The sequence below is a fragment of the Staurois parvus genome, unplaced genomic scaffold (assembly GCF_062004578.1).
Source record: "Staurois parvus isolate SC_StPar_1 unplaced genomic scaffold, SC_StPar_1.0 ptg000132l, whole genome shotgun sequence".
Lineage (NCBI taxonomy): Eukaryota > Metazoa > Chordata > Amphibia > Anura > Ranidae > Staurois > Staurois parvus.
Window position 1 is genome coordinate 8850061 of NW_028317928.1, and position 25449 is coordinate 8875509.

Sequence of the window (25449 nt, forward strand, 5' to 3'; positions counted from 1 at the left end):
GTCAGTTATGCTAGCTAGCTGTCGGCAGTGGTGTATTTAGTTCTTGTACTGCCTTAGGCAACACTAAAATTGGACGCCCCCCAACACCACCTCCCTCCCCCCAGGCCTTCACCACTCTCCACCAACTGCCTCCTGCAGGTACCCGCCACCGCCACTATCTGCCAATTACCACCCCCAAGGCCCCACCACTGCCACTCTCCACCAACTACCCCCCTGACCCCCACCACCGTTACTTTCAGCCAACCACAACCCCCCATAGCACCTGCAGAGAGAGTTAGTCATGCACTAACCTTAGCCGCACCGGCCATCCCCAGAGCCTAGCCCAGTGTCTTCCTTCCTTGTGCGGGAAGCTTACAGTCTCCAGTTTCCTTGGATTCCATGGCTAAGCCTCACCAGGTCCCCATCCCTGCCACGTGTCCCTTGTTAAGGTTGGGGAGGGGGTGACACGGCCCCCCTGAAAATTGCTGCCCAAGACAAACACCTTGTTTGCCTCACGGTAAGTATGGTGTTGACTGTAGGCTAACCGTTGTTAGTAGGGCAGCATAGGCATATTTACCATTTGTGTAATGCAAACTGGAACTGTTATCATTTTTGAACACTGTATTTTAGCCTGCTTAGGGAAACATAATTTCTTCACTCAAATGGCCCTCATCTCTGATTGGTAGGAAATGGTCCTGCTACTGATTTATCATGCTGAGAGAGTGTGCAGGCAATTCCTGGAGGAAGAAGGAATTGATACCATTGAATGGCCCCCACGCACTCCTGACCGAAATCCAATAGAACACCTCTGGGATGTCATGAGTCCATCCGACGCCTGGTTGCACCTCAGACTGTCCAGGAGCTCAGTGATGCCCTGGTCCAGATCTGGGAGGAAATACCCCAGGACACCATCCGTAGTCTCATTAGGAGCCTCCCCCAATGTTGTCAGGCATGCATACAAGCATGTGGGGGCCATACAAACTACTGAGGACCATTCTGAGTTGCTGCAATGACATTTCACCAAAATGGACTCGCCCGCTGCATTATTTTTTCACTTTGATTTTCGGGGTGTCTTTGAATTCAGGCCTCTGTAGGTCGATTATTCTCATTTCCATCAAATGATGCGGTATCCTTACGTTCCTAACACATTACCCAGTCCATATCCATATAGAGATCCAGCAGGAGATTTTTCCCATCGAGTTCTGATGTGTTTTCAAAGTGTTCCTTTCATTTTTTTGAGCAGTGTATAAAAAGGCAAAAAGACTTCTGCAGTAGTGTAACTCCAGCATATATTTAATTTTAAATCAGTAAGAAATACTTACATAGATGATGTGCATAAAAGCATATAAGAAAGTACACATCCCAGAATTCCACGAGGTATGCATTCATGCATGATGACGTCATGGCCTCCAGGTCCACCCTATGTGTTTTGTCACAAATTACATCATCAGGGGCAGGAAGAGGAAAGCAGCGGCGTTTGTTGGTCTCCCTCCTCTCTACCTGGTGGCACCTGACATGCTGGTCTTAGGTACGTGAACAGGCGCATGGAGCCCGGGGAAACAAGGCTGGGGAACGCACAAGGGGAGGCTGCAGTGTGTGGAAGTGATCCAGCAGGGTTAATTTACAACCTACATTTCTACTAAGCATCAGGAGCAAAACTATCGCCTTCTGGTCTCAGTTTCTGCAAGTCTGTAAAGTCGTGTGCAGTGGCTCTGCACACCCCTCCTCTTGCTCAGTCATGGATAGCCTTGCATTTTGTCAACCTATTGAAAAAAAACTAAAGGCTTCTGTGAATGGAGAACAGAAGGGGGGATGGGCAAAGCAGCTTCAGTATGAGGAAGCATCATCTCTCCTGGCAGAATGCAAGGAGTATAGAGATAGCTGTACTCTCGGCACTCAGGAAAACTTTCAAGGGGGTAGATATACAAATAGAGGTGAATCTCCCAAACGGGAACACAGACATTTCTACTAAGCACCAGGAGCATGGCTAAAGCCTTCTAGTCTCATCTTCTGCAGCTGCAGATTCATGTGCAGCCACTCTGCACAATCCTGTTGCCCAATCATGGATAACCTCCATTCTGTCAACCCATTCACAAAATACAAAGGCTTCTGTGAATGGACAGCAGAAGAGCAGCTCCAGTATGAGGAAGCAGCATCTCTCCAGGCAGAGGGCCGGGAGTATAGAGATAGCTGTAATCCCGGCACTCAGGAAAACTTTCAAGGGGGTATATATACAAATAGAGAGGTGAATCTACCCAGTGGGAACACAGAAAGCAATAAAAACTTGTCAAAGGGTGTAAGGCTTCCCTACTCTATCGAAAAATAAAAATAAAATTGTCTTCACATACAAGAAGTATAGAGATAGCTGTACTCCCGGCACTCAGGAAAACTTTCAAGGGGGTAGATATACAAATAGAGGTTAATCTCCCCAGTGGGAACACAGACATTTCTACTAAGCACCAGGAGCATGGCTAAAGCCTTCTGGTCTCAGCTTCTGCAGCTGCAGATTTGTGTACAGTCACTCTGCACAACCCTCCTCTTGCCCAATCACGGATAACCTTGCATTCTGTCAACCTATTCACAAAATACAAAGACTTCTGTGAATGGACAGCAGAAGGGGAGGGACGGCAGAGCAGCTCCAGTACGAGGAAGCAGCATCGCTCCAGGCAGGCAGTATAGAGATAGCTGTACTCCTGGCACTCAGGAAAACTTTCAAGGGGGTAGATATACAAATAGAGAGGTGAATCTCCCAAAAGGGAACACAGACAACAATAAAAACTTGTCAAAGGGTCTAAGGCTTCCCTACTCTATCCAAAACTAAAACTGCCTTCACATACAAGAAGTATAGAGACAGCTGTACTCCCGGCACTCATGAAAACTTTTAAGGGGGTAGATATACAAATAGAGGTGAATCTCCCGAATGGGAACCCAGACAGCAATAAAAAATTTTCAAAGAGTCTAAGGTTTCCCTACTCTATTCAAAACTAAAAATAAAATTGCCTTCACATACAATCTGAGCAAATTGTCTTTCTGCACAACATTTAAGAATATTATCATCATATTCGAGCAACTTGATCATTTTCAATGATTTTTTCCCTTTTAATTATATTTGTAATTTTACTGTTTTTTATTATACATTTTTACAACAATCGGGAATCAGAAAACAAAAATGAAGTCTGAAAATAGGAGCTTTTTTTTTTTTTAAGGTGCTGTAAAATGAATCCGAGGTTCTCCGATATGAGTTTTCACCTAAAGCAACAGTTTAATTTTAATGACAGCCCCAGCCTACTGGCCTGTCCCACGCTTCCTCAACGTTTTGTTTAGCAGACAGGAGTGAGAATAAAATAACTAGTACTTTTTGGTATGGGGGGAGCATGTATCCACACTCCTCCTCCAAACATTTCCCGCCCTCGAGACATCCTATGCCATGGGGTTGTCCTCAAGCCCTGTAGAAGCTCCAAGTGGTTCCATGGGCATAGCCACAGGTTCATGGTAGACTTTCTACGTCTAAGCGTACGCTGATTCTAATGCCATCCTTCCTGTTGAAGGAGCACCTAGATTTTGAGTCTACAGTTTTTGTCAACCGTCGCGATGCAAACCATCCATCTTAAACTCAAGGACCTCTTGTCTCCTCTAGATATCAGATAAGGAAGGATCCTGCTGGGATCCGTTTTCCATGGTCAGAACGTGAACGCGTTTAATGTGCTTAACCAGATCCGATTTATCCGTAAAGCTTTTCCCACAATGGGAACAGGAAAATGGCCGGTCTCCGGTGTGAATTCTTTCATGTGTGACCAGGTGCGACTTTTCGGCAAAAGACTTCCCGCACTCGAGACACGTATACGGCTTCTCCCCGGTGTGGACTTTTCTATGTCTGCTGAGGGACGACTTCCTGGAGAAACATTCGCCGCACTCGGCGCAGAAAAACGGCTTCTCCCCCGAATGGGACCTCTGGTGTGAAATAAGGTTCCCTATCTGGGTGAAACATTTTCCGCATTCGGGACACGTGTGTGGCTTCTCAGCTGTGTGAGTCCTCTCGTGGTAAACAAGGTTTGACTTGTGGGTGAAGCATTTCCCGCAGATCGGACACGAAAAAGGTTTCTCCCCCGTGTGAATTCTGTGGTGCCTAATAAGCTGAGATTTGGAAGAGACGCATTTCCCGCACACGGAGCATGAAAAGGGCTTCTCGCCCGTGTGAGACCTCTGGTGCGCCAAAAGGCTGTCTTTCCTAGGGAAGCATTCACCACAGTCGGAGCAGGAAAAAGGCTTCTCAGCGGTGTGGCTTCTTTCATGGATGACCAGAGTTGACTTTTCCGTAAAACACTTCCCGCATTCAGAACAGGCATACGGCTTCTCCCCTGTGTGAACTTTCTCGTGTCTTATGAGAAAAGACTTTTGAGAAAAGCATTTCCCGCACTTGAAACATGGATATGGCTTCTCTCCTGTGTGAGTCCTCTGATGTCTGACAACATCGGATTTTTGCGTAAAGCATTTCCCACACACAGGGCAGGAATGGGGCTTATCGCCGCTGTGCCATTTCTGATGCCTCTGGAGAAAAGATTTTTGAGTGAAACACTTTCTACATTTGTCGCATGAATATGGCTTCTCTACAGGGTGGTTTGGCATCGTGGGGCTCTCTCCTGTGTAATCTTCGGGGATCTCATCGTCTTCTGTTTCACCATCTTGAGTTATAATGAGATGTTTCTCCATGTTGCACTTTCTGTATCGTCCATCTGGAGGAAATAAGGGACGAAGAAGAAATAATGAGGAATCTTATTTTAAAGTGTTACTAAACCCACGATCCTGCATTCACTACTGTCACAATGGTCATGTGACTTGTCAAGTCGCAAGCCCTCTTGCCTTCCTCTAGAATGAGAGAATAACTATTAGGGCGCCCATATTGTGCCTGGTGAGGTGGACACTTCCCATTAGGTTTTTCAGTGGGGTTCACACAGCGTCCTTAAAGTGTCACTATACCCAGGACCCTGCATTCACTATATTCGCTATCCCCGGACCCTGCATTCACTATATCCACTCTCCCAGGACCCTGCATTCACTATATTCACTCTCCCGGGACCCTGCATTCACTATAGCGCTCTCCATGGACCCTGCATTCACTATATCCGGTCTCCCCGGACCCTCCATTCACTATATCCGCTCTCCCTGGACCCTGCATTCACTATATCCTCTCTCCCCGGACCCTGCATTCATTATATCTGGTCTCCCACAGTACATAGAACATGGAAGTGCAATTATTTTAGTAAATATAAACTGCTAAATACCTTTTCTAATCAGCAGTATATAGCAGTTTTGTGACTTCTATCAGTGTCCAGCCCAGCACTGGTTAAAGCTTGTAGGAGGAGTTTTCATTCTCCCCTGATTGTCCTATGAGGCTGCATAACCCCTGGCCCTCTAATTGGCCCTGTGCTGATCACATGCACTCTCCCAGGAAGAAAAAAAAAATAACTCTAGCAATACACACCAAACTGAGCATGTGCAGCTTGACCTCAAGGCTCTGTTCTATCAGCAGATGGATTGGGGACAGTAGAAGAAGGGGAGGATCAGAGAAGATAGGGTCAAACAGGCTTTTCACACAATGTGGAGGATTAACCCCTTAGGTTCCACGGTGAGTATAACAAGCATGCTTTACTGCATATACAGACTGTTGTGGGTTTAGTAACACTTTAACCCCTTGGCACCGGCACCTCCCGGCCCTTTAAGGGGTTTGTGATGCCAGGAGGAGGGGGCGGGGTTTATGGTCATGTGACCACCATAATTGGGGGTTGTGGGTTTAGTAACACTTTAACCCCTTGGCACCTGAGCCTCTTGGTCCTTTAAGGTGTTTGTGATGCCAGGAGGCGGGGGTGGGGTTTAGGGTCATGTGACCGTGAATGGCTGTCACAGCAGTAACATGATCGGAAAGTACCTGATTGCAAGTAGCGATAGGGACCTCTCCAAGAGGTGTCAGAGAGCGCAGGGCACTCGCTGTCGGTATGTTTGTTTACATTGGGTACGCAAATATGCGGCCTCTCGGAGTCAAGGCCCAGCCGCCGAGAAGCCATATATTTGCATACCATCGGCGCCAAGGAGTTAGGGTTTACTACTCACCTGTGCCAATCTCTACAGGAATCTCCTCCGCCTTATTATCCCTCCCATCTGTCTCGTCTGCTTCCTCTTTAACCTCAACTTTGACATAAACCAGATTTTCATCCTAAATGACATAAAGTAAAAAATATTGCACATTGGTTATCTCATATTACACAGAACAGTATTCCAGGAAAAAGTCTAGCAAGTGCAGAACATTGAGAAGAAGGGCTGCAATATTTGTGAAGACTCTTGGTTTCTTTTACCTTCTCATCTTCCTGATCCTCCTGAGGGATCTCCTGATGTTCCTGTGTGGAGTCCGGGGAATACAGAGGACGGGGACATCTCTCTGGTGAGTTCCCATTACTGGATCCATCTGTAAGAAACACACACACTTTAAAGAATATATTGTTTCTATGTCTATATCAGAAGATGATTAATCTAGATCAGGGGTCTCCAAACTTTTCAAACAAAGGGCCTGTCTTTCAAACTTTAGGAGGGCCAGATTGTGACCAGTGGGGATAGAGAATGTCCCGGGCCCAGCATCAGTAAAAATAGACATGAGGTACTATTCCTCCCATTAATACCCATCATTGGTATTAATGGAAGGAACAGTGCCCCATCATTGGTATTAATGGGAAGAATAATGCCCCATCATTGGTATTAACTACTTGCTAACCGCAGATAGCCGAATGACGGCTACACTGCGGCCAGCCAGTTCTGGGAGGGCATCATATGACGTCCTCCCAGAACGCGCTCTCCTGTGCGCCCCCGGGGGCGCGCATCCGGCGATCTCCGTGATCGCCGTGTCCTACGGACACAGCTGATCACGTGATGTGGTAAAAGGCCAATCACAGCGGCCTTTTACCACGTGATCAGCTGTGTCCAATGACATGCTGATCACCGGGAAATGCAATTGCCGGTTCTCGGCTGCACTTTCCTCACGCTGTCAGAGCGTGAGGAAAGTACTGCCGAGAACCGGCAGTTGTCAGAGCAGGGATTGGCACCAATCATCGGGGCACTGATGATCAGTGCCCCGATGATCGGTGCCCAGCAGTGCCACCCACCAGTTCCGCCCACCTGTGCCCAGCAGTGCGCCCACCTGTGCCCAGTAGTGCCACACACCTGTGCCCAGAAGTGCCGCCCACCTGTGCCACCCACACGTGCCCATCAGTGCAGCCCAGCAGTGCTACCAGTCAGTGCCACCAGTCAGTGCCCAGCGGTTGTGCCAGTCCGTGCCCAGCAGTTGCGCCAGTCAATGCCTAGCAGTGATGCCAGTCAGTGCCACCTATCCGTGACATCTCATTAGTGCTGCCTATCAGTGCCGCCTATCCGTGCCACCTCATTAGTGCTGCCTATCAGTGCCCATCAGTGCAGTGCCCATCAGTGCCGCGTATTAGTGCCCATCAGTGCAGCCTTATCAACGCACATCAGTGAAGGAGAAAAATTACCTGTTTGCAAAATTTCATAATAGAAACAAAGAAACTTTTTTTTTTTTTTTGCACATTTTTTGTTTATAGCGCAAATAGTAAAGTGCCCAGCGGTGATTAAATACCACCAAAAGAAAGCTCTATTTGTGAGAAAAAAATGATAAAAATTTCATATGGGTACAATCTTGCATGACCGCGCAATTGTCAAAGTGCGACAGCGCTGGAAGCTGAAAATTGGCCTGGTCAAGAAGGGGGTATGAGTGCCCAGTAGGAGAGTGGTTAATGGGGGGAATAGTGCCCCATCATTGGTATTAATGGGAGGAATAGTGCCCCATCATTGGTATCAGTGGGAGGAATAATGCCCCATCATTGGTATTAATGGGAGGAATAGTGCCCCATCATTGGTATTAATGGGAGGAATAATGCCCCATCATTGGTATTAATGGGAGGAATAATGCCCCATCATTGGAATCAGTGGGAGGAATAATGCCCCATCATTGGTATTAATGGGAGGAATAATGCCCCATCATTGGTATCAATGGGAGGAATAATGCCCCATCATTGGTATCAATGGGAGGAATAATGCCCTATCATTGGTATTAATGGGAGGAATAGTGCCCCATCATTGGTATTAATGGGAAGAATAATGCCCCATCATTGGTATTAATGGGAGGAATAGTGCCCCATCATTGGTATTAATGGGAGGAATAGTGCCCCATCATTGGTATCAGTGGGAGGAATAGTGCCCCATCATTGGTATCAGTGGGAGGAATAGTTCCCCATCATTGGTATCAATGGGAGGAATAATGCCCCATCATTGGTATTAGTGGGAGGAATAGTGCCCCATCATTGGTATGAATGGGAGGAATAGTGCCCCATCATTGGTATCAGTGGGAGGAATAGTGCCCCATCATTGGTATCAGTGGGAGGAATAGTGCCCCATCATTGGTATCAGTGGGAGGAATAGTGCCCCATCATTGTTATCAGTGGGAGGAATAGTGCCCCATCATTGGTATCAGTGGGAGGAATAGTGCCCCATCATTGGTATCAGTGGGAGGAATAGTGCCCCATCATTGGTATCAGTGGGAGGAATAGTGCCCCATCATTGGTATCAGTGGGAGGAATAGTGCCCCATCATTGGTATCAGTGGGAGGAATAGTGCCCCATCATTGGTATCAGTGGGAGGAATAGTGCCCCATCATTGGTATCAGTGGGAGGAATAATGCCCCATCATTGGTATCAGTGGGAAGAATAGTGCCCCATCATTGGTATCAGTGGGAGGAATAGTGCCCCATCATTGGTATCAGTGGGAGGAATAGTGCCCCATCATTGGTATCAGTGGGAAGAATAGTGCCCCATCATTGGTATCAGTGGGAGGAATAGTGCCCCATCATTGGTATCAGTGGGAGGAACAGTGCCCCATCATTGGTATCAGTGGGAGGAACAGTGCCCCATCATTGGTATCAATGGAAGGAATAATGCCCCAGCATTGGTATCAGTGAAAGAAATAGTGCCCCATTGTTGATGTCAGTGGGAGGAATAGCACCTCATATCATTGGGAGGAATAGTGCCCCAAGGGCCGGATAAAGGCTAGCAAAGGGCCACATCCAGCCCTCGGGCCACAGATTGGAGACCCCTGATCTAGATGGATCCCAATACGTTTGCCATGCTTTCTGAAGACCATTTAGTAGACTGATTATATTTGCTGTTGAAAGTCCTATCTGGCCAAAAATATTTAGACTTTTCATCATTTTAAAGCCAAAGATATTAAAGCCGAGGTTTACGTACGGCAATTTTTACATAGTTACATTGGTCCATCTTGGATGTTGCTATTGAAGCCTCTACTCTTTTGGGGGGAGCTCCATGACATGCTGTATCATTGTTGGTTGGGTTTGCTTTTGCTCAGTCGGCAAAGCAAGGTCTTTGCTCCTGTGGTTGGACAGTGATTTTGGGTAATCAGGCCTGCTTCGAAGTGTCCAATTAACCTCACGTGTTTGTTTGGGTTGTCATCAGAAGTTTGTTCAAGTCAATTTTCTTCCAATCCTTTCTCAGCAAACTATCGGGGCATCTCAGCCCCCAAAGTTGGTCTCAAACCCAACGGTATCTCTTACCTGAAGATTTAACAGACTGATGGTCCTCCATGATGACATCCTCGTCCTTATGTTTTTCTACAGACTTCTTTATATGTCCATGTTGAGTAAACTTTCTGGTATGTAAAGTTTGTTTCTGCAATTTAACAAAAAATATAATTGCTAATATAACACATTATTACTGCACCTTAAAATAATACTGTCACGGAAACCACGGTGACTTGGGCTGCTGGAGGGGCCTGGGGGCCAGCTGCCTTCCCACCGACTATGGACCCAGGACTAAGGAGACCACCCTCTTGGGGTTACTAGGAACCTGGAGGCCAGCCGCCTTCCCTCCGACTATGGACCCAGGACTAAGAAGATCCCCCTCTTGGGGTTACTAGGAACCTGGAGGCCAGCCGCCTTCCCACCGACTCAGGACCCAGGACTAAGGAGATCCCCCTCTTGGGGTTACTAGGAACCTGGAGGCCAGCCGCCTTCCCACCGAATATGGACCCAGGACTAAGGAGACCCCCCTCTTGGGGTTACTAGGAACCTGGAGGCCAGCTGCCTTCCCACCGACTATGGACTTAGGACCAAGGAGACCCCCCTGTGGCGGTTACAAGGAACCTGGAGTCCACCTTCCTTCCCACTGACTACGGACCCAGGACTAAGAAGACCCCCTCTTGGGGTTACTAGGAACCTGGAGGCCAGCCTCCTTCCCACCGACTATGGAGCCAGGACTAGCGAGACCCTCTTCTTGGGGTTACTAGGAACATGAAGGCCAGCCGCCTTCCCACCGACTATGGACCCAGGACTAAGGAGACTCCCCCTCTTGGTGTTACTAAGAACCTGGAGGCCAGCCTCCTTCCCACCGACTATGGACCCAGGACTAAGGAGACCCCCGTGTTGGTGTTACAAGGAACCTGGAGGCCAGCTATCTTCCCACCGACTATAGACCTAGGCCTAAGGAGACCCCCCCTGTTGGGGTTACAAGGAATCTTGAGGCCAGCTTCCTTCCTACCGGCTACGGACCCAGGACTAAGGAGACCCCCCTCTTGGGGTTACTAGGAGTCCAGAGACCAGCCTCCTACCCACCAACAATGGACCCAGGACTAATGGAGACCCTCCTCTTGGCATTACTAGGAACCTGGAGGCTACCCTCCTTCCCACCGACTATGGACCCAGGACTAAGGAGACCCTCCTCTTGGCATTACTAGAAACCTGGAGGCTAGCCAACTTCCCACCAATTATGGACCCAGGAATAAGGAGCCCCCTCCCTCTTGGGGTTACAAGGAACCTTCTCCCCAAGAGGGTTATATCACCTGCCTGGGTTCCTGGCTGGCCGTGAATTTTACCAGCTACCCTTTCCATGCAATTGGGGCTGGAGGGACTGTTTCTGGGACCTCTTGGCATACTGTGCATAGTGGAACTATGTGAGGGGGGTGGGGTAAATTCCAGCATATGTGGGATTAAGAAACTTCACTTTCTGTTCCAGGTTTCCTGGCATCAACTATTGTTTGCTGTAATTAGGTTTAGTGGATAAGCTCTCACCTTGTTTAATCCTCTCCAGAGTCCAGGCTGCTAGGTGCCGGGAAGGAATACATTGTTTTCTTGTGTTTGTTTGTTTATGAAATGTAATTTTGTCCCGGAATTGTAATGTGGGCCGTACCTGTCTAGGGGGGAAGGGTTTTGTGTATAAATGCTGTTTGTTAATAAAATCAGTCCTTGTTTTATTCCAACATTGGTTGCGTCTGATGCTTGGGGTAAGTTTGCTATATTTTGGTTCCAGAGTGGAGGAAGCTGTAGTTTGGTGGAGATACCCAGTCGGGATGTCAGGTGGTCCATCACAAATACGATTCTAAAATGTATCTTGGAGTCAACTGCAGGTTTCTATCTTCTGAATGATCAGAAGACCTTCCTGAACACCATGGATAAAACCACGGCAGTGAGGTAGAACAAGGAAGGAGTAAAACATCTGTCACATCTAGTGACACCATTGGGCAGCCTTCCACTTACTTCATGTTCTGGTGACAACATTGCCACCAGGAGAGAAGTGAGGGGAAATCTCCATCAGAGACACACAAACAGTTATAAAAGTATTATTTGTAGAAGAATATGAGAAAGCTGGAACCCCCGTTAGATTTTGTATTACGTTGTGTCTGTTGCAGATTTTCCCTAACATCCTTCCTGGGGCCCCAGCAGGACATTGTGTTAGAGACATTCTTCAATGTTGTCACCAAGACAGAAAGTGAGGAGAAATTTTTCTAGTGAAACCTTACACTGCCATTAAAGTCAACAAGAAGGAAAGGGAGAGCGCCTTGAAGTGTAAAAACACAAGAACCATTTATCAATATTCTAAAAAAGCTCACCAATGAGATGAAGGTCTGCGGTACCGCTCTGAACACCAGTCAGGAAGCCGCTGGGTGAGATCTGAAGTCTGTCAGGGAGAAGAGGAAGGCCAACCATTCAATGCCATAACAACCAGGAGAAACAGGAAGTTCATGGAGCGCTGCATGGATTGGGATGATGTAACTGCAGGAGGTGCGCATGGAACTGAGTGGTTGGACTTCCTCTTCTCCTCTTCACATCTCGTCCAGCGGCTTCCAGACTGGCGTTTGGAGCAGTACCACAGACCTTCATCTCTTTAAAGAGCTTTTTCCCGTGTTTGTGTCGTGTGAGTGGCCATTTTGGATTATTAATAAATGATTTTGTGTTATTACACTTCAAGGCGCTCTTTCTTTCCTTCTTGTTGACTTTAATGGCAGTCTAAGGTTTCACTAGGAAAATGTCTCCTCACTTCCTGTCTTGGTGTCAATGTCGAAGAATTTCTCGAACCTAGTGTCCTGTTGGACATATACAAAATAGATCATCACGAGCCCTAGCCTTGGGAAGGCTTAGTAATCCCCAGTGACGTACCTGATCACATGACGCACTAAATGATCTATGAACCCTACGGGGGGTTTTCTACCGCCAGACCCCCTTTCTTCGTCCCAGCAGCAGGATTCTATCTTCATCGATGTTCATATTTTTGGAGAATACGTCAGCCCCAGCGGAGCTCACCATCTAATGTTCAAAGGACCTGCAGGAAGATAATGATTTGTGGACATGATCCTCCCCATCCAGTCCATGATCCCCCCCTATCCAGTCTTTGATCCCCCCGTCCAGTCCATGATCCACCCTATCCAGTCCATGATCCACCTCATCCAGTCCATGATCCCCTTCATCCAGTTTATGAGCCACCCTATCCAGTCTTTGATCCCCCCCGTCCAGTCCATGATCCACCCTATCTAGTCCATGATCCACCTCATCCAGTTCATGATCCCCCCTATCCAGTCCATGATCCCCCTCATCCAGTTCATGATCCCCCGTCCAGTCTTTGATCCCCCCCGTCCAGTCCATGATCCACCCTATCCAGTCCATGATCCACCTCATCCAATTCATGATCCCCCCTATCCAGTCCATGTTCCCCCTCATCCAGTTCATGATCCCCCCCTATCCAGTCCATGATCCCCCTCATCTAGTTCATGATCCCCCCTATCCAGTCCATGATCCCCCTCATCCAGTTCATGAGCCACCCTATCCAGTCTTTGATCCCCCCTATCCAGTCCATGATCCACCCCATCCAGTCTTTGATCCCCCTCGTCCAGTCCATGATCCACCCTATCCAGTCCATGATACCTGCTATCCAGTATATGATCCCCCCATCCAGTCTTTGATCCCCCTCGTCCAGTCCATGATCCACCCTATCCAGTCCATGATACCTGCTATCCAGTATATGATTCCCCCATCCAGTTCATGATCCCCCACATCCAGTCCATGATCCCACCCCATCCAGTCCATGATCCCCTCTATTCAGTCCATGATGTCCCCCATCCAGTCCATGATCTCCCCCCCCCCCCGTACAAACCATGGTCCCCCCTATCCAGTCCATGATCTCCCCTATCCAGTCCATGATACCCCCCATCCAGTCAAAAGTGCTGGGACCCCCTTCTCTCATAATAAGAAGACATTATTACCTCCTTCTCACTGGACATACACTCTTCAACCTCACCCCCCCCCTAGGAGGATTCTGACACTGCTAGAGCTCCTCCCTGTCATTTTGGGCTACAACAATATGGCCACCAACTGGCATTGAAGACAGCTCAAGAAATGCTACTTCCTGTATGCAGTACTAAAAATAAATAAAGGCTGATGTAGAAAGATATAACTTTATTGTTGTTGTTGATCATAATAATAAGTGGAACTACAAGGAAATGGTCGGTTCCCTTACACTTTCTCTTTCAGGTACAATGTTTACTTTGGTCCTCTAGTAGTTGCTCTGAGAAACCCAGTGGGCGGGATTTCCCTTATAAGGCAGACCTCGCTCCCTCTTTGCAGCTCCTGTGGGCGGGTCAGTTGTGGCTAAATTGTGCTGGCCATTTTCTCGTAGCCCCAGTGGAGACAGAAACTCCTAGGGTTGTCTCTACTCTCAGCTGCTGTTGCTGGGGATACGAGGCTGGAGAGTGTGTGCCCTGGGAGGAGGAGGAGGTAATAATGTCTCCTTATTATGAGAGGAGGGGGTCCCAGCACTGTGTCCCCTTATAAGGGGGTTACGCTCCATAAGCAGCACAGTAGCTAAGTGGTTAGCACTTCTGCCTGGCTGTACTTGGGTCGTTGGTTCAAATCCCAACCATAGCACCACCTGCATGGCGTTTGCATGTATATACCTGTAATAATAAGCCTTGGGGTTTGTCCTGTTCGGGTTCCCTGAGCTCATTTGCTGCTATAAGATTTTGTATTTCTGTCCATCCAGTCCTGAGTTTTACACAGCTCCGCCACGCAAACCAGCCTGGCGACCAGACTTTTCTGCCATTCAGTTTAGCTTTATTGCTTGGTCACCTCCCTGTCCCCAGCTTGTGATTGGCCAATAAAGTAACCAATAATCTCATCCTTCTGCTCACTCTGCTCTCTCCTCCTGTCCGCATGTAGATCTGCTGATTGGCTCCTAGTTCTGCCCCGCCCTCTCCCAGTCTGAGCGCTGCTGTGCAGGGGATTACAAGAGGCTGATACTAGGGTGCTTTTGGTTAAACGGTTGGTTCACCTGCGCCAAAAACTGCCGGTAAGGGGCGTCTGTAGGCAAAAACAGACTGTGTGGCTTTGGCCAAAGTTGACTAGTGCCCTTGCTGTAGGTGTAGGTCATGTACATACCTCGTGAAGCCTGACCGGAAAATTTCTAGGATGTTGCTAAGGGCGTTGCTAAGAGACTCCTAGCGGTTACTGTTCACCTCCACCACCACAGGAGAGAGCTCTTAACCAGTTAATTTTTTTTTGGACATACTACGTACGTGCAAAGAGTGAATCTTGAGTCGTCATGCACACGGGACACGGGACGTACAGCGGCTGTTTTTGGTTTTTGACATTTTTTTCTACAGCCAGTAAACCCCCCAGCATGTTATCCTACGTGTCCATGCTCACATAGACTGGAATCAACATTTTTTGGCTGAAACCCCCCCCCCCCCCCAGAACTAGTGAGCTTCTAGAGGAGATTTTTTAGCTGTAAAAACGCTCTAATGCTGAAAAACACAGCAAAATGCAGGAAACTGACGTTTTTGGAGCAAAACCATTTTTTTTGTGTAAGAAAAAAAATGCAAACGCAGGAAAACGCGGCAAACTGGCATCTTTGGACTTAGCAAACAAAACCTGCAAAAAAATACAAAGATGGGAAATACGACAAACTGGCGTTTTTGGACTTTTTTGTAATAAAAAACCCGCAAACGCGGAAAAACGCGTCAAACTGGCGTTTCTCTGTTTTTGAGCAACAAAACTGCAAACGTGGGAAAATACGGCAAACTGTTGTTTTTGGACTTTTTTTGAGCATAAAAACCTGAAAAACGCAAATGCGGGAAAACGCGGCAAACTGGTGTTTTTGGACTGTTTTTGAGCAGCAAAAACCGAAACATAGGAAAATGTTTTTGGACTTTTTTGAGCAAAAAGATTTTTGTGTAAAAAAAAACGGTAAAAACGCAAACGCGGCAAATTTGTGTTTCTGGACTTCTTTTTGAGCAAAAAAAATTTTGTGTAAAAAAAACAAAAAACAAAAATAAAATAAAAATGCAAACGTGGGAAAATGCGGCAAACTGGTGTTTTTGGACTATTTTTGAGCAAAAAAAGTTTATGTATAAAAAAAAGTGATAAAAAATGCAAATGTGGGAAAACGTAGCAAACTGGCGTTTTTGGACTTTTTTTGACCAAAAAAAAAAACGCTGCAAAACGCAAACGCAGGAAAACGCGGCAAACTGGCATTTTTGGACAGTTTTTGAGCAGAAAAAAACAAAAAAAACGCAAACGCGGGAAGATGTGGCAAACTGGCATTTTTGGACTTTTTTGAGAAAAAAAGATTTTTGTGTAAAAAAAACCCTAAGAAACGCAAACGCGGCAAACTTGTGTTTGTGGACTTTTTTTGAGCAAAAAGATTTTTGTGTATGAAAAAAAACAAAAAAAACCACAAACATGGGAAAATGCAGCAAACTGGTGTCTTTGGACTATTTTTGAGCAAAAAAATGATTGTGTACAAAAAAACCCCACTAAAAAATGCAAACGCGGGAAACCGCGGCAAACTGGCGTTTTTGGACTGTCTTTGAGCAGAAAAATGTTTGCGTACAAAAAAAGCGCTAAAAAACGCAAATGTGTGAAAACGTGGCAAACCGGCGTTTTTGGACTTTTTTTGAGCAAAAAAAAACCCACTGAAAACCGCAAACGCGGGAAAATGTGGCAAACTGGCGTTTTTGGACTTTTTTGAGAAAAAAGATTTTTGTGTAAAAAAAAATGCTAAAAAACGCAAACGCGGCAAATTTGTGTTTCTGGACTTCTTTTTGAGCAAAAAAAATTTTGTGTAAAAAAAACAAAAAACAAAAATAAAATAAAAATGCAAACGTGGGAAAATGCGGCAAACTGGTGTTTTTGGACTATTTTTGAGCAAAAAAAGTTTATGTATAAAAAAAAGTGATAAAAAATGCAAATGTGGGAAAACGTAGCAAACTGGCGTTTTTGGACTTTTTTTGACCAAAAAAAAAAACGCTGCAAAACGCAAACTCAGGAAAACGCGGCAAACTGGCATTTTTGGACAGTTTTTGAGCAGAAAAAAACAAAAAAAACACAAACGCGGGAAGATGTGGCAAACTGGCATTTTTGGACTTTTTTGAGAAAAAAAGATTTTTGTGTAAAAAAAACCCTAAGAAACGCAAACGCGGCAAACTTGTGTTTGTGGACTTTTTTTGAGCAAAAAGATTTTTGTGTATGAAAAAAAACAAAAAAAACCACAAACATGGGAAAATGCAGCAAACTGGTGTCTTTGGACTATTTTTGAGCAAAAAAATGATTGTGTACAAAAAAACCCCACTAAAAAATGCAAACGCGGGAAACCGCGGCAAACTGGCGTTTTTGGACTGTCTTTGAGCAGAAAAATGTTTGCGTACAAAAAAAGCGCTAAAAAACGCAAATGTGTGAAAACGTTGGAAACCGGCGTTTTTGGACTTTTTTTGAGCAAAAAAAACCCACTGAAAACCGCAAACGCGGGAAAATGTGGCAAACTGGCGTTTTTGGACTTTTTTGAGAAAAAAGATTTTTGTGTAAAAAAAAAATGCTAAAAAACGCAAACGCGGCAAACTTGTGTTTGTGGACTTTTTTTGAGCAAAAAAAAAAATGCTGAAAAACGCAAACACGGGAAAATGCGGCTGTGACGGAGGAAAGGCAGGACAGAACACACAGAGTGGATGGCGGATGCACAAAGCTTTATTGAGACAAACAGACGGCAGTCCTTCAATATGGGGGTGGCAGAGAGGGTGGATTTGCCACTAAAGGGTAACGAGAGGCCCCACCCACTTATAGTCCACTAGGAGAGCCAAGGGGGTGTCCCTGTAACAGGGGTAGTCCAACACAGGAGCGGGGTGCGAGGGGCCACCACCGCAACAGTTCAGGTAACACAGTGGGGAAGCAGGTACTCACGGATCCAACAGGGTGCCTGGTCTCCCAGGGGTAGAAGCAGAACGCAGGTACCTGTGGAGTCTGGATCAGGCGGGTGGCCTCTGGCTCTGGCAGACGGGCTTTGGTAGTCTCTCCCCTTTCTGTGGGGCCTCTCGCAATCGCAGGCTGTGATAGTCTCTCCCCCTTCTGTGGGGCCTCTCGCAATCGCAGGCTGTGGTAGTCTCTCCCCCTTCTGTGGGGCCTCTCGCAATCGCAGGCTGTGATAGTCTCTCCCCCTTCTGTGGGGTCTCTCGCAATCACAGGCAAGCTTTCTCTGGCCACCTCTTCCCTCCTGTGGGGTCTCTGTGAGGCTGGGGTTAGGCTTGCAGAGTCTAGTCAGAAAGGTCTCGCTGGAGCTTGAGATCCTTTGCTGACTGCACACCGGAATGAAAACGGAGCGCCTAGCATCAGCCTCTTAAACTGCTGCAGGACGCTCCCCGGTCGCCTTGGCAACCGGGAGGGGGGAAGGAAAATACTAGACCCCAGGGAGAATCAGGCTGGTTACAGGGACATCCTTGGGAGTAGGGATGATGTCTGTATAGATGAAAAGCAAGTTGGGAGGTGTGCAGAGAGCTCCCAGCCAGCTGGCTGGGAGGGAGGGGGTCCAGAGTAATTTGATTAGACCATTTGGCCTAGTGACACGGGACAATTGGAACAATACAGAGCAGGACTCTGAGGGCATGTGATACAAGGCATTAATAAGGGGATTAATAATTGGCAGGCTCCCATACCGTGACACTCCTCCCCCCTCCTTTTCACAAGTGCCGATCAGGGGGACCCAACCGGGTTCCCTGGAAGGCACTTGTGGGGCCTGGCCTAGCTACTGTGGGTCTTGTTGGCGGGAAAGGCCATCGGCGTTTTGGTGCTGGCTTCCCCGCCTGTATCGAATGGTAAAGTTGTAAGGGCTGGAGGGCCAGGCTCCACCTAAGGAGGCGCCCATTGTCCCCGAACATCCGGTTCAGCCATGTAAGGGGGTTGTGGTCGGTGACTATGGTGAACTCCCGGCCGTACAGGTAGGGCTGTAGTTTCTTTAGGACCTAGACTATGGTCAGACACTCCTTCTCCACTGTAGCATAGGCAACTTCCCGATCCAGTAGTTTGCGGCTGCGGAAGGCAACGGGGTGTTCCTCCCCAGCCTCGTTGACTTGGCTGAGGACAGCCCCTAGGCCGTAGGTGGAGCCGTCTGTCTGTACAAGGAAGAGGCTGTTGTGGTCAGGGGCGGCCAGGATGGGGTTGCTCGCCAGGGCAGATTTGAGGTCACGGAAGGCGGATTCACAGGCCGAGGTCCAGGTCACCATCCGGGGACTGTTCTGCCGGGTCAGGACGGTTAGGGGCTGGGCCATGGAGCTGAAATTAGGTACAAATTTACGGTAATAGCCGGCAGTGCCGAGGAATGTCATCACTTACTTCTTGGTCTGGGGAGTGGGCCAGTCATAAATGGCCTGAACCTTGGCTGCCTCAGGTTTCAGTGCCCCCCCCCCCCCACTTGGTGCCCGAGGTACTGTACCTCCGCCATTCCCAACTGGCACTTGTCTGGTCTCACTGTCAGCCCGGCCCTGCAGATGCGGTCTAGGATGGCCCCAACGTGGGCCAGGTGCTCCTCCCACGTGTCGCTAAAGATAGCTATGTCATCTAGGTAAGCGCACGCAAACTCTTGGCATCCCTCCAGTAGCTGGTCCACGACCCGTTGAAAGGTGGCGGGGCCGTTTTTCATGCCAAAGGGCATGACGAGGAATTCATACAGGCCGAATGGGGTAATGAAGGTGGAGCACTCAACGCCCTCTTTTGTGAGGGTTATTTGCCAATAGCCCTTGCTGAGGTCTAGGGTGCTAACGTAGCGGGCCCCGGCCAGATGGTCCAGCAGGTCGTCTATGCGGGGCATGGGGTAGGCGTCACTGACAATGTAGTCATTCAACCTCCGGTAATCCACGCAAAAGCGGGTGGTCCCATCCTTCTTTGGCACGAGCACCACCGGGGAGGCCCAAGGACTGCGGGAGGGTCGCATGATACCCAGCTGGAGCATCTCGGAGAGTTCTGCCCGGATGGCCGCCTTCACAGATGACCCGGGGAGGGGGGTAACCCGCGGCCCTGGGGCTGGAAGGACAGCTTAGGTCACGGTGGCTCCCTTGGCTCTCTCTTTCATGCGCCCTCCGGATAGCCTCTCGCTTGTCCTCTGCTGTGGTGTCTGACCCCAGGAGGGCCATTTCTTCCTCCACCCGAGTAAGCCAGGGGCTCTTGGGCCCTGGATCCTTGCGTGCTGGGGAGGGTGGGGTTGATCTGCTTTTTCCTGGGGCGTCCTGGGGGTCCGCCTCCTCAATGGCGGTAATCAGATCCTCTTTGGCTAGGCCCCTTCAGGAAAGGGCCAGCTCCTCAGCCCTCTCCTGCAGACATGCCACAGTCCACTTCCTGTATTTTCTGGGCCGGACCTGTTCCCACATCCGCTGGCTTTCGCTGTCTGCCATCTCCTCAGTGTCCTGATCCCACCGCTGCCAACCAGTATGTGACGTAGGAAAGGCAGGACAGAACACAGAGTGGATGGCAGATGCACAAAGCTTTATTGAGACAAACAGACGGCAGTCCTTCAATAGGGGGGGTGGCAGAGAGGGTGAATTTGCCACTAAAGGGTAACAAGAGGCCCCACTCACTTATAGTCCACTAGGAGAGCCAAGGGGGTGTCCCTGTAACAGGGGTAGTCCAACACAGGAGCGGGGTGCGAGGGGCCACCACCGCAACAGTTCAGGTAACACAGCGGGGAAGCAGGTACTCACGGATCCAACAGGGTGCCTGGTCTCCCAGGGGTAGAAGCAGAATGCAGGTACCTTTGGAGTCCGGATCAGGCGGGTGGCCTCTGGCTCTGGCAGATGGGCTGTGGTAGTCTCTCCCCCTTCTGTGGGGTCTCTCGCAATCGCAGGCTGTGGTAGTCTCTCCCCCTTCTGTGGGGCCTCTCGCAATCGCAGGCAAGCTTTCTCTGGCCGCCTCTTCCCTCCTGTGGGATCTCTGTGAGGCTGGGGTTAGGCTTGCAGAGTCTAGTCAGAAAGGTCTCGCCGGAGCTTGAGATCCTTTGCTGGCTGCACACTGGAATGAAAACGGAGCGCCTAGCATCAGCCTCTTAAACTGCTGCAGGATGCTCCCCGGTCGCCTTGGCAACGAGGAGGGGGGAAGGAAAATATTAGACCCCAGGGAGAATCAGGCTGGTTACAGGGACATCCTGGGGGGCAGAGATGATGTCTGCATAGATGAAAAGCAAGTTGGGAGGAGTGCAGAGAGCTCCCAGCCAGCTGGCCGGGAGGGAGGGGCCCAGAGTAATTTGATTAGACCATTTGGCCTAGTGACACAGGGGACAATTGGAACAATACAGAGCAGGACTCTGATGGCATGTGATACAAGGCATTATTAAGGGGATTAATAATTGGCAGGCTCCCATACCGTGACAGCAGCAAACTGCCGTTTTTGGACTGTTTTTGAGCAGAAAAAACGCTAAAATCCGCAAACGCGGGAAAATGTGGCAAACTGGCGTTTTTGGAGTTTTTTGAGAAAAAAGATTTTTGTGTAAAAAAAAAAAAAACGCTAAAAAACGCAAATGCGGCAAACTTGTGTTTGTGGACTTTTTTTGAGCAAAAAAATTTTTTGTGTATAAGAACAAAAAACAATAAAAAACGCAAATGCGGGAAAATGCGGCAAACTGGCGTTTTTGGACTTTTTTGAGCAAAAAAATTTTTGTGTAGAAAAAAAAAAAATGCTACAAAACACAAACACAGTCAAAATTGGTGATTTGTGGACTTTTTTTGAGCAAAAAATGATTTTTTTCTGTGTAAAAAAAACAAAACCCAAAACCGCAAACGCGGGAAAATGCTAATGCAAAAACACTAAAAACCACTGAAAATCTTGCATTTTTAACGCCACTTTAAAACGCCCTATGTGCATAGAGCCTTAATCATAAGCTGATGGCTGCAGTAGTGAAAGTGATACGGCAACTCCATAGCTGCTGATCCCTTTTACAGAACCAGCAGCACGCTGCCTCCTCTCCTCCTGCTGGCGGCCTCCCTCTCCTCCTGCCGGTGGCCCCCCTCTCCTCTTGCTGGTGGCCCCCCTCTCCTCTCGTGGTTCCCGGGCTGTCCCCCTCTTACCGCAGCCCCAGAACACAACCCCCATCCCCAGATCCATGCCTCGATCTCACGTGCAAACAGTGAAACAGGAAGTGATGTCACTTTCGGTTTCAGATGCACCCTTTTCCTGGCCAGTACAGCCAGGGGACACATCTAACCAAGCCGATCTGTGATTGGTTGTTTGATGTTAAAGGAGGGGGAAGCATTGGGGTCTAGTGGACCCCTAATGTCTCCATAAAGAGGACCTGTCACCTGCCCAATCACGTAGAGATTTATTAACCCCTTCTGATAGCAATCAAGTAAAAATAAATAAAAAAGAGAAAAGTTTTGAAAAATAAAATATAATGCCGTAACCCTGGTTGCCCAGCACATTTGCGCAAACGCAAGCCCAGGGTCTGCATGTGTGCGTAAACCGCAGAGTGTGACAGGTCTCCGCAAATGTCAGGACAACGTGAGGAAAATAATTCCAGCACAAGAGCTCCTAGTCAACTCCAAGCTGATGAGCTGTACAGGCTTTGAAAGCGCCACCTATGGGGATTTATGGGCGCTGTGGTTTTTGTTGATATCGCGGCCGCATGCAATATTACGACATGGAATGTTTGGTATCTATTTAACCGACGCAACCTCGTCATTTACATTTACACCAAAACTGGGAATCCTATTGCACTTAAAGTGTTCCTAAACCCACAACAGTACAATCAGTCTGTAGATGCAGCAAAGCATGCTTGTTATACTCACTGTGAGTCCTAAGGGGTTAATCCTCTGCATTGTGTAAAAAGGCTGTTTGATGCTGATTTCTCTGCTCCTCCTCTTGTTCAAATGTCCACACTGATAAGACAGACTGAACCCAAAGCCCTTCTGCACATGCTCTGTTTATGTGTATTGCTAGAGAGGTGTTTTTTTTTTTTTTTACTTGGGAGGGTGCATGTGATCAGCACTGTCCAGACAGGTCAGGGGTTCTGCATCCTCCTAGAGTAGAAAGAAAAGTCCTCCTACAAGTTTTAACCAGTGCTCTATATAACAAAATATGTATATATATATTCAGATACACATACAGGTGTCGCGCTCCATATACAGTTGCAAGAAAAAGTATGTGAACCCCTTGGGATTACGTGGAGTTTTGCATGAATTGGGCATAAAATGTGCTCTGAACGTCATCTAAGTCACAACAATAGAAGAAGACAGTCTGCTGAACATAATACTACACAAACATTAGATGTTGCCATGGTTTAATTGCATATAACATGTAAACATTCACAGTGCAGGGAGGAAAAAGTATGTGAACCTTTGGACTTAATAACTGGTTGACCCTCCTTTGGCAGCAATAACCTCAACCAAACGTTTCCTGTAGTTACAGATCAGACCTGCACAACGATCTGGAGTCATTTTGGACCACACCTCTTCACAAAACTGTTTCAGTGTAGCAATATTCTTGGGATGTCTGGTGTGAATCGCTCTCTTAAGGTCATGCCACAGCATTTCAATCGGGTTGAGGTCAGGACTCTGACTGGGCCACTCCAGAAGGCGTATTCTGTGCTGTTGCAGCCATTGTTTTGTTGAATGACTTGTATGCTTTGGGTCATTGTCCTGTTGCATCACCCATCCTCTGCGGAGCTTCAGTTGACGGACAGATGGTCGTATGTTTTCCTGCTAAATGTCTTGATAAACTCTGGAATTTATTTTCCCATCAATGACAACAATATGTCCAGGCCCTGAGGCAGCAAAGCAGCCCCAAACCATGATGCTCCCTCCGCCATGTTTCACAGTGGGGGTGAGGTTTTGATGTTGGTGTGCTGTGCCTTTTTTTCTCCACACATAGTGTTGTGTGTTCTTCCCAAACAACTCAATCTTGGTTTCATCTGCCCACAGTATATTCTGCCAGAAGTGCTGTGGAACATCCAGGTGCTCTTTTGCAAACTTCAAACGTGCTGCAATCTTCTTTTTGGACAGCAATGGCTTCCTCTGTGGTGTCCTCCCATGTACTCCATTCTTGTTTAATGTTTTCCTTATTGTAGATGTGTCAACAAATATGTTAGCATGTGCCAGAGATTTCTGTAGGTCTTTAGCTGACACTCTGGGATTCTTCTTTACCTCATGCAGCATTGTGCGCTCTGCTCTTGCAGTCATTTTTACAGGACGACCACGCCTAGGGAGAGTAGCAACAGTGCTAAACTTTCTCCATTTGTAGACAGTCTGTCTTACCGTGGACACATGAACATCAAGGCTTTTGGAGATACTTTTGTAACCCTTTACAGCTTCCTGCAAGTCAACAATTCTTGATGGTAGGTCTTCTGAGAGCTCTTTTCTGCGAGGCATGGTTCACATCAGACAGTGCTTCTTGAAACCAGTAAACCCAAAACAGGTGTGTGTTTTTTAAGGGCAGGACAGCTGTCAGCAACACATCCAATATCATCACACTGATTGGAGTCAAGGTTGGCTCACTCCTGGCTCCAATTAGCTCTGGGAAAAGTCATTAAGCTAGGGCCTCACATACTTTTTCCTCCCTGCACTGTGAATGTTTACATGTTATGTGCAATTAAACCATGGCAACATCTAATGTTTGTGTAGTATTATGTTCAGCAAACTGTGTTCTTCTATTGTTGTGACTTAGATGACGTTCAGAGCACATTTTATGCCCAATTCATGCAAAACTCCACGTAATCCCAAGGGGTTCACATACTTTTTCTTGCAACTGTATACAAGTGATCATATAAATAGTGATATATACAACAAATTATTGTGCTTTCAATAAGTGCAACATATAGTGCTTGTCAAAATAATACTGATTTAGTAATCAAAAATAGTCCTCTTTATACTTTAATTCAGTGACAAATTCAGTGCTGTGCCACACTCCCCGTGCTCTATAGATAGGTGTGCCAGCACATGGAGATGCACAAGCTCTGAGGAAAGCTGTTCAAGACACTTTGAACTTCTTCAAGCAGAATAACAAGATCCTTCAGGAAACAATAGCTAAGGCTCAAGAGGACAATAAGAGGATCTTTGATAGGAAGAGGAGATAGCTGATTTTAAAACCTGGTGAGCAGGTGTGGCTGTCTACAGCTAATTTGAGAGTGGCATGTCCTATGAAGAAGCTTTTTCCAGTAAAAAGATTCTACCTCACAAAGGATAAGGCACTATTGTGGCTCTTTTTTACATGGTTTCCCAATTTACTAGGAGGAGGAAATACTACTTAAACCATCCCTACTATCCATTGAGGCTCAGTGTGGAAGGAGGAAAAAGGGAGACCTCTGGTGGCAGGAAAAAGGCAATATAGATCCACGGCATGGATGAATATATACACATAGTATGAAGATTACCACCCAGTCCTGATAGGACAAAAAGCGTTGTTAGCCACTTTGTTTGGCTAAATAAGGAGGTGAGCGCACACCTATCTATAGAGCACGGGGAGTGTGGCACAGCACTGAATTTGTCACTGAATTAAAGTATAAAGAGGACTATTTTTGAGTACTAAATCAGTATTATTTTGACAAGCACTATATGTTGCACTTATTGGAAGCACAATAGTTTGTTGTATATATCACTATTTATATGATCACTTGTATATATGGAGTGCGACACCTGTATGTGTATCTGAAGATATATATACATATTTTGTTATATATTACATGTTTCACACAGAAAATGAGTATTGTGTAAAGTGTTGATGCACCATAATTTCATTTAATAGTTTGGTAAATAATTTATTGCACAAGGGGAGTATCACATTTTGGCTCACGAGTATTACTTATTTCATTTGTTTGTTAACCAGTGCTCTGC

At 47.2% G+C, this 25449-nt stretch overlaps 2 protein-coding genes across 2 annotated transcripts in view; one reads left to right on the forward strand and one right to left on the reverse strand.

Annotated features, from left to right (window-relative positions):
* Window positions 1-25449, forward strand: part of LOC149466311 (uncharacterized) — a 137086-nt gene that overhangs the window by 36266 nt on the left and 75371 nt on the right. The window lies entirely within an intron of this gene.
* LOC149466312 (uncharacterized) lies at window positions 1252-13656 on the reverse strand. The gene is made up of 6 exons (XM_089672980.1): window positions 13582-13656; window positions 12482-12644; window positions 9605-9719; window positions 6330-6439; window positions 6088-6190; window positions 1252-4712 (listed from the first exon to the last, which is right to left on the reverse strand). The coding sequence occupies exons 3-6, from the start codon at window positions 9633-9635 to the stop codon at window positions 3613-3615; spliced, it is 1344 nt and encodes a 447-aa protein (XP_089529106.1). The 5' UTR covers window positions 9636-9719; window positions 12482-12644; window positions 13582-13656; the 3' UTR covers window positions 1252-3612.

What these genes read in the sequence shown, in the direction of transcription:
- LOC149466312 (XM_089672980.1), bottom strand. Translation starts at nt 9,635, where the DNA reads ATGGAGGACCATCAGTCTGTTAAATCTTCAG. An exon ending in TCAGTCTGTTAAATCTTCAG is followed by an intron (nt 6,440 to 9,604) that starts GTAAGAGATACC and finishes TGTTTCTTACAG; the next exon opens with ATGGATCCAGTAATGGGAAC. An exon ending in AGGATCAGGAAGATGAGAAG is followed by an intron (nt 6,191 to 6,329) that starts GTAAAAGAAACC and finishes TATGTCATTTAG; the next exon opens with GATGAAAATCTGGTTTATGT.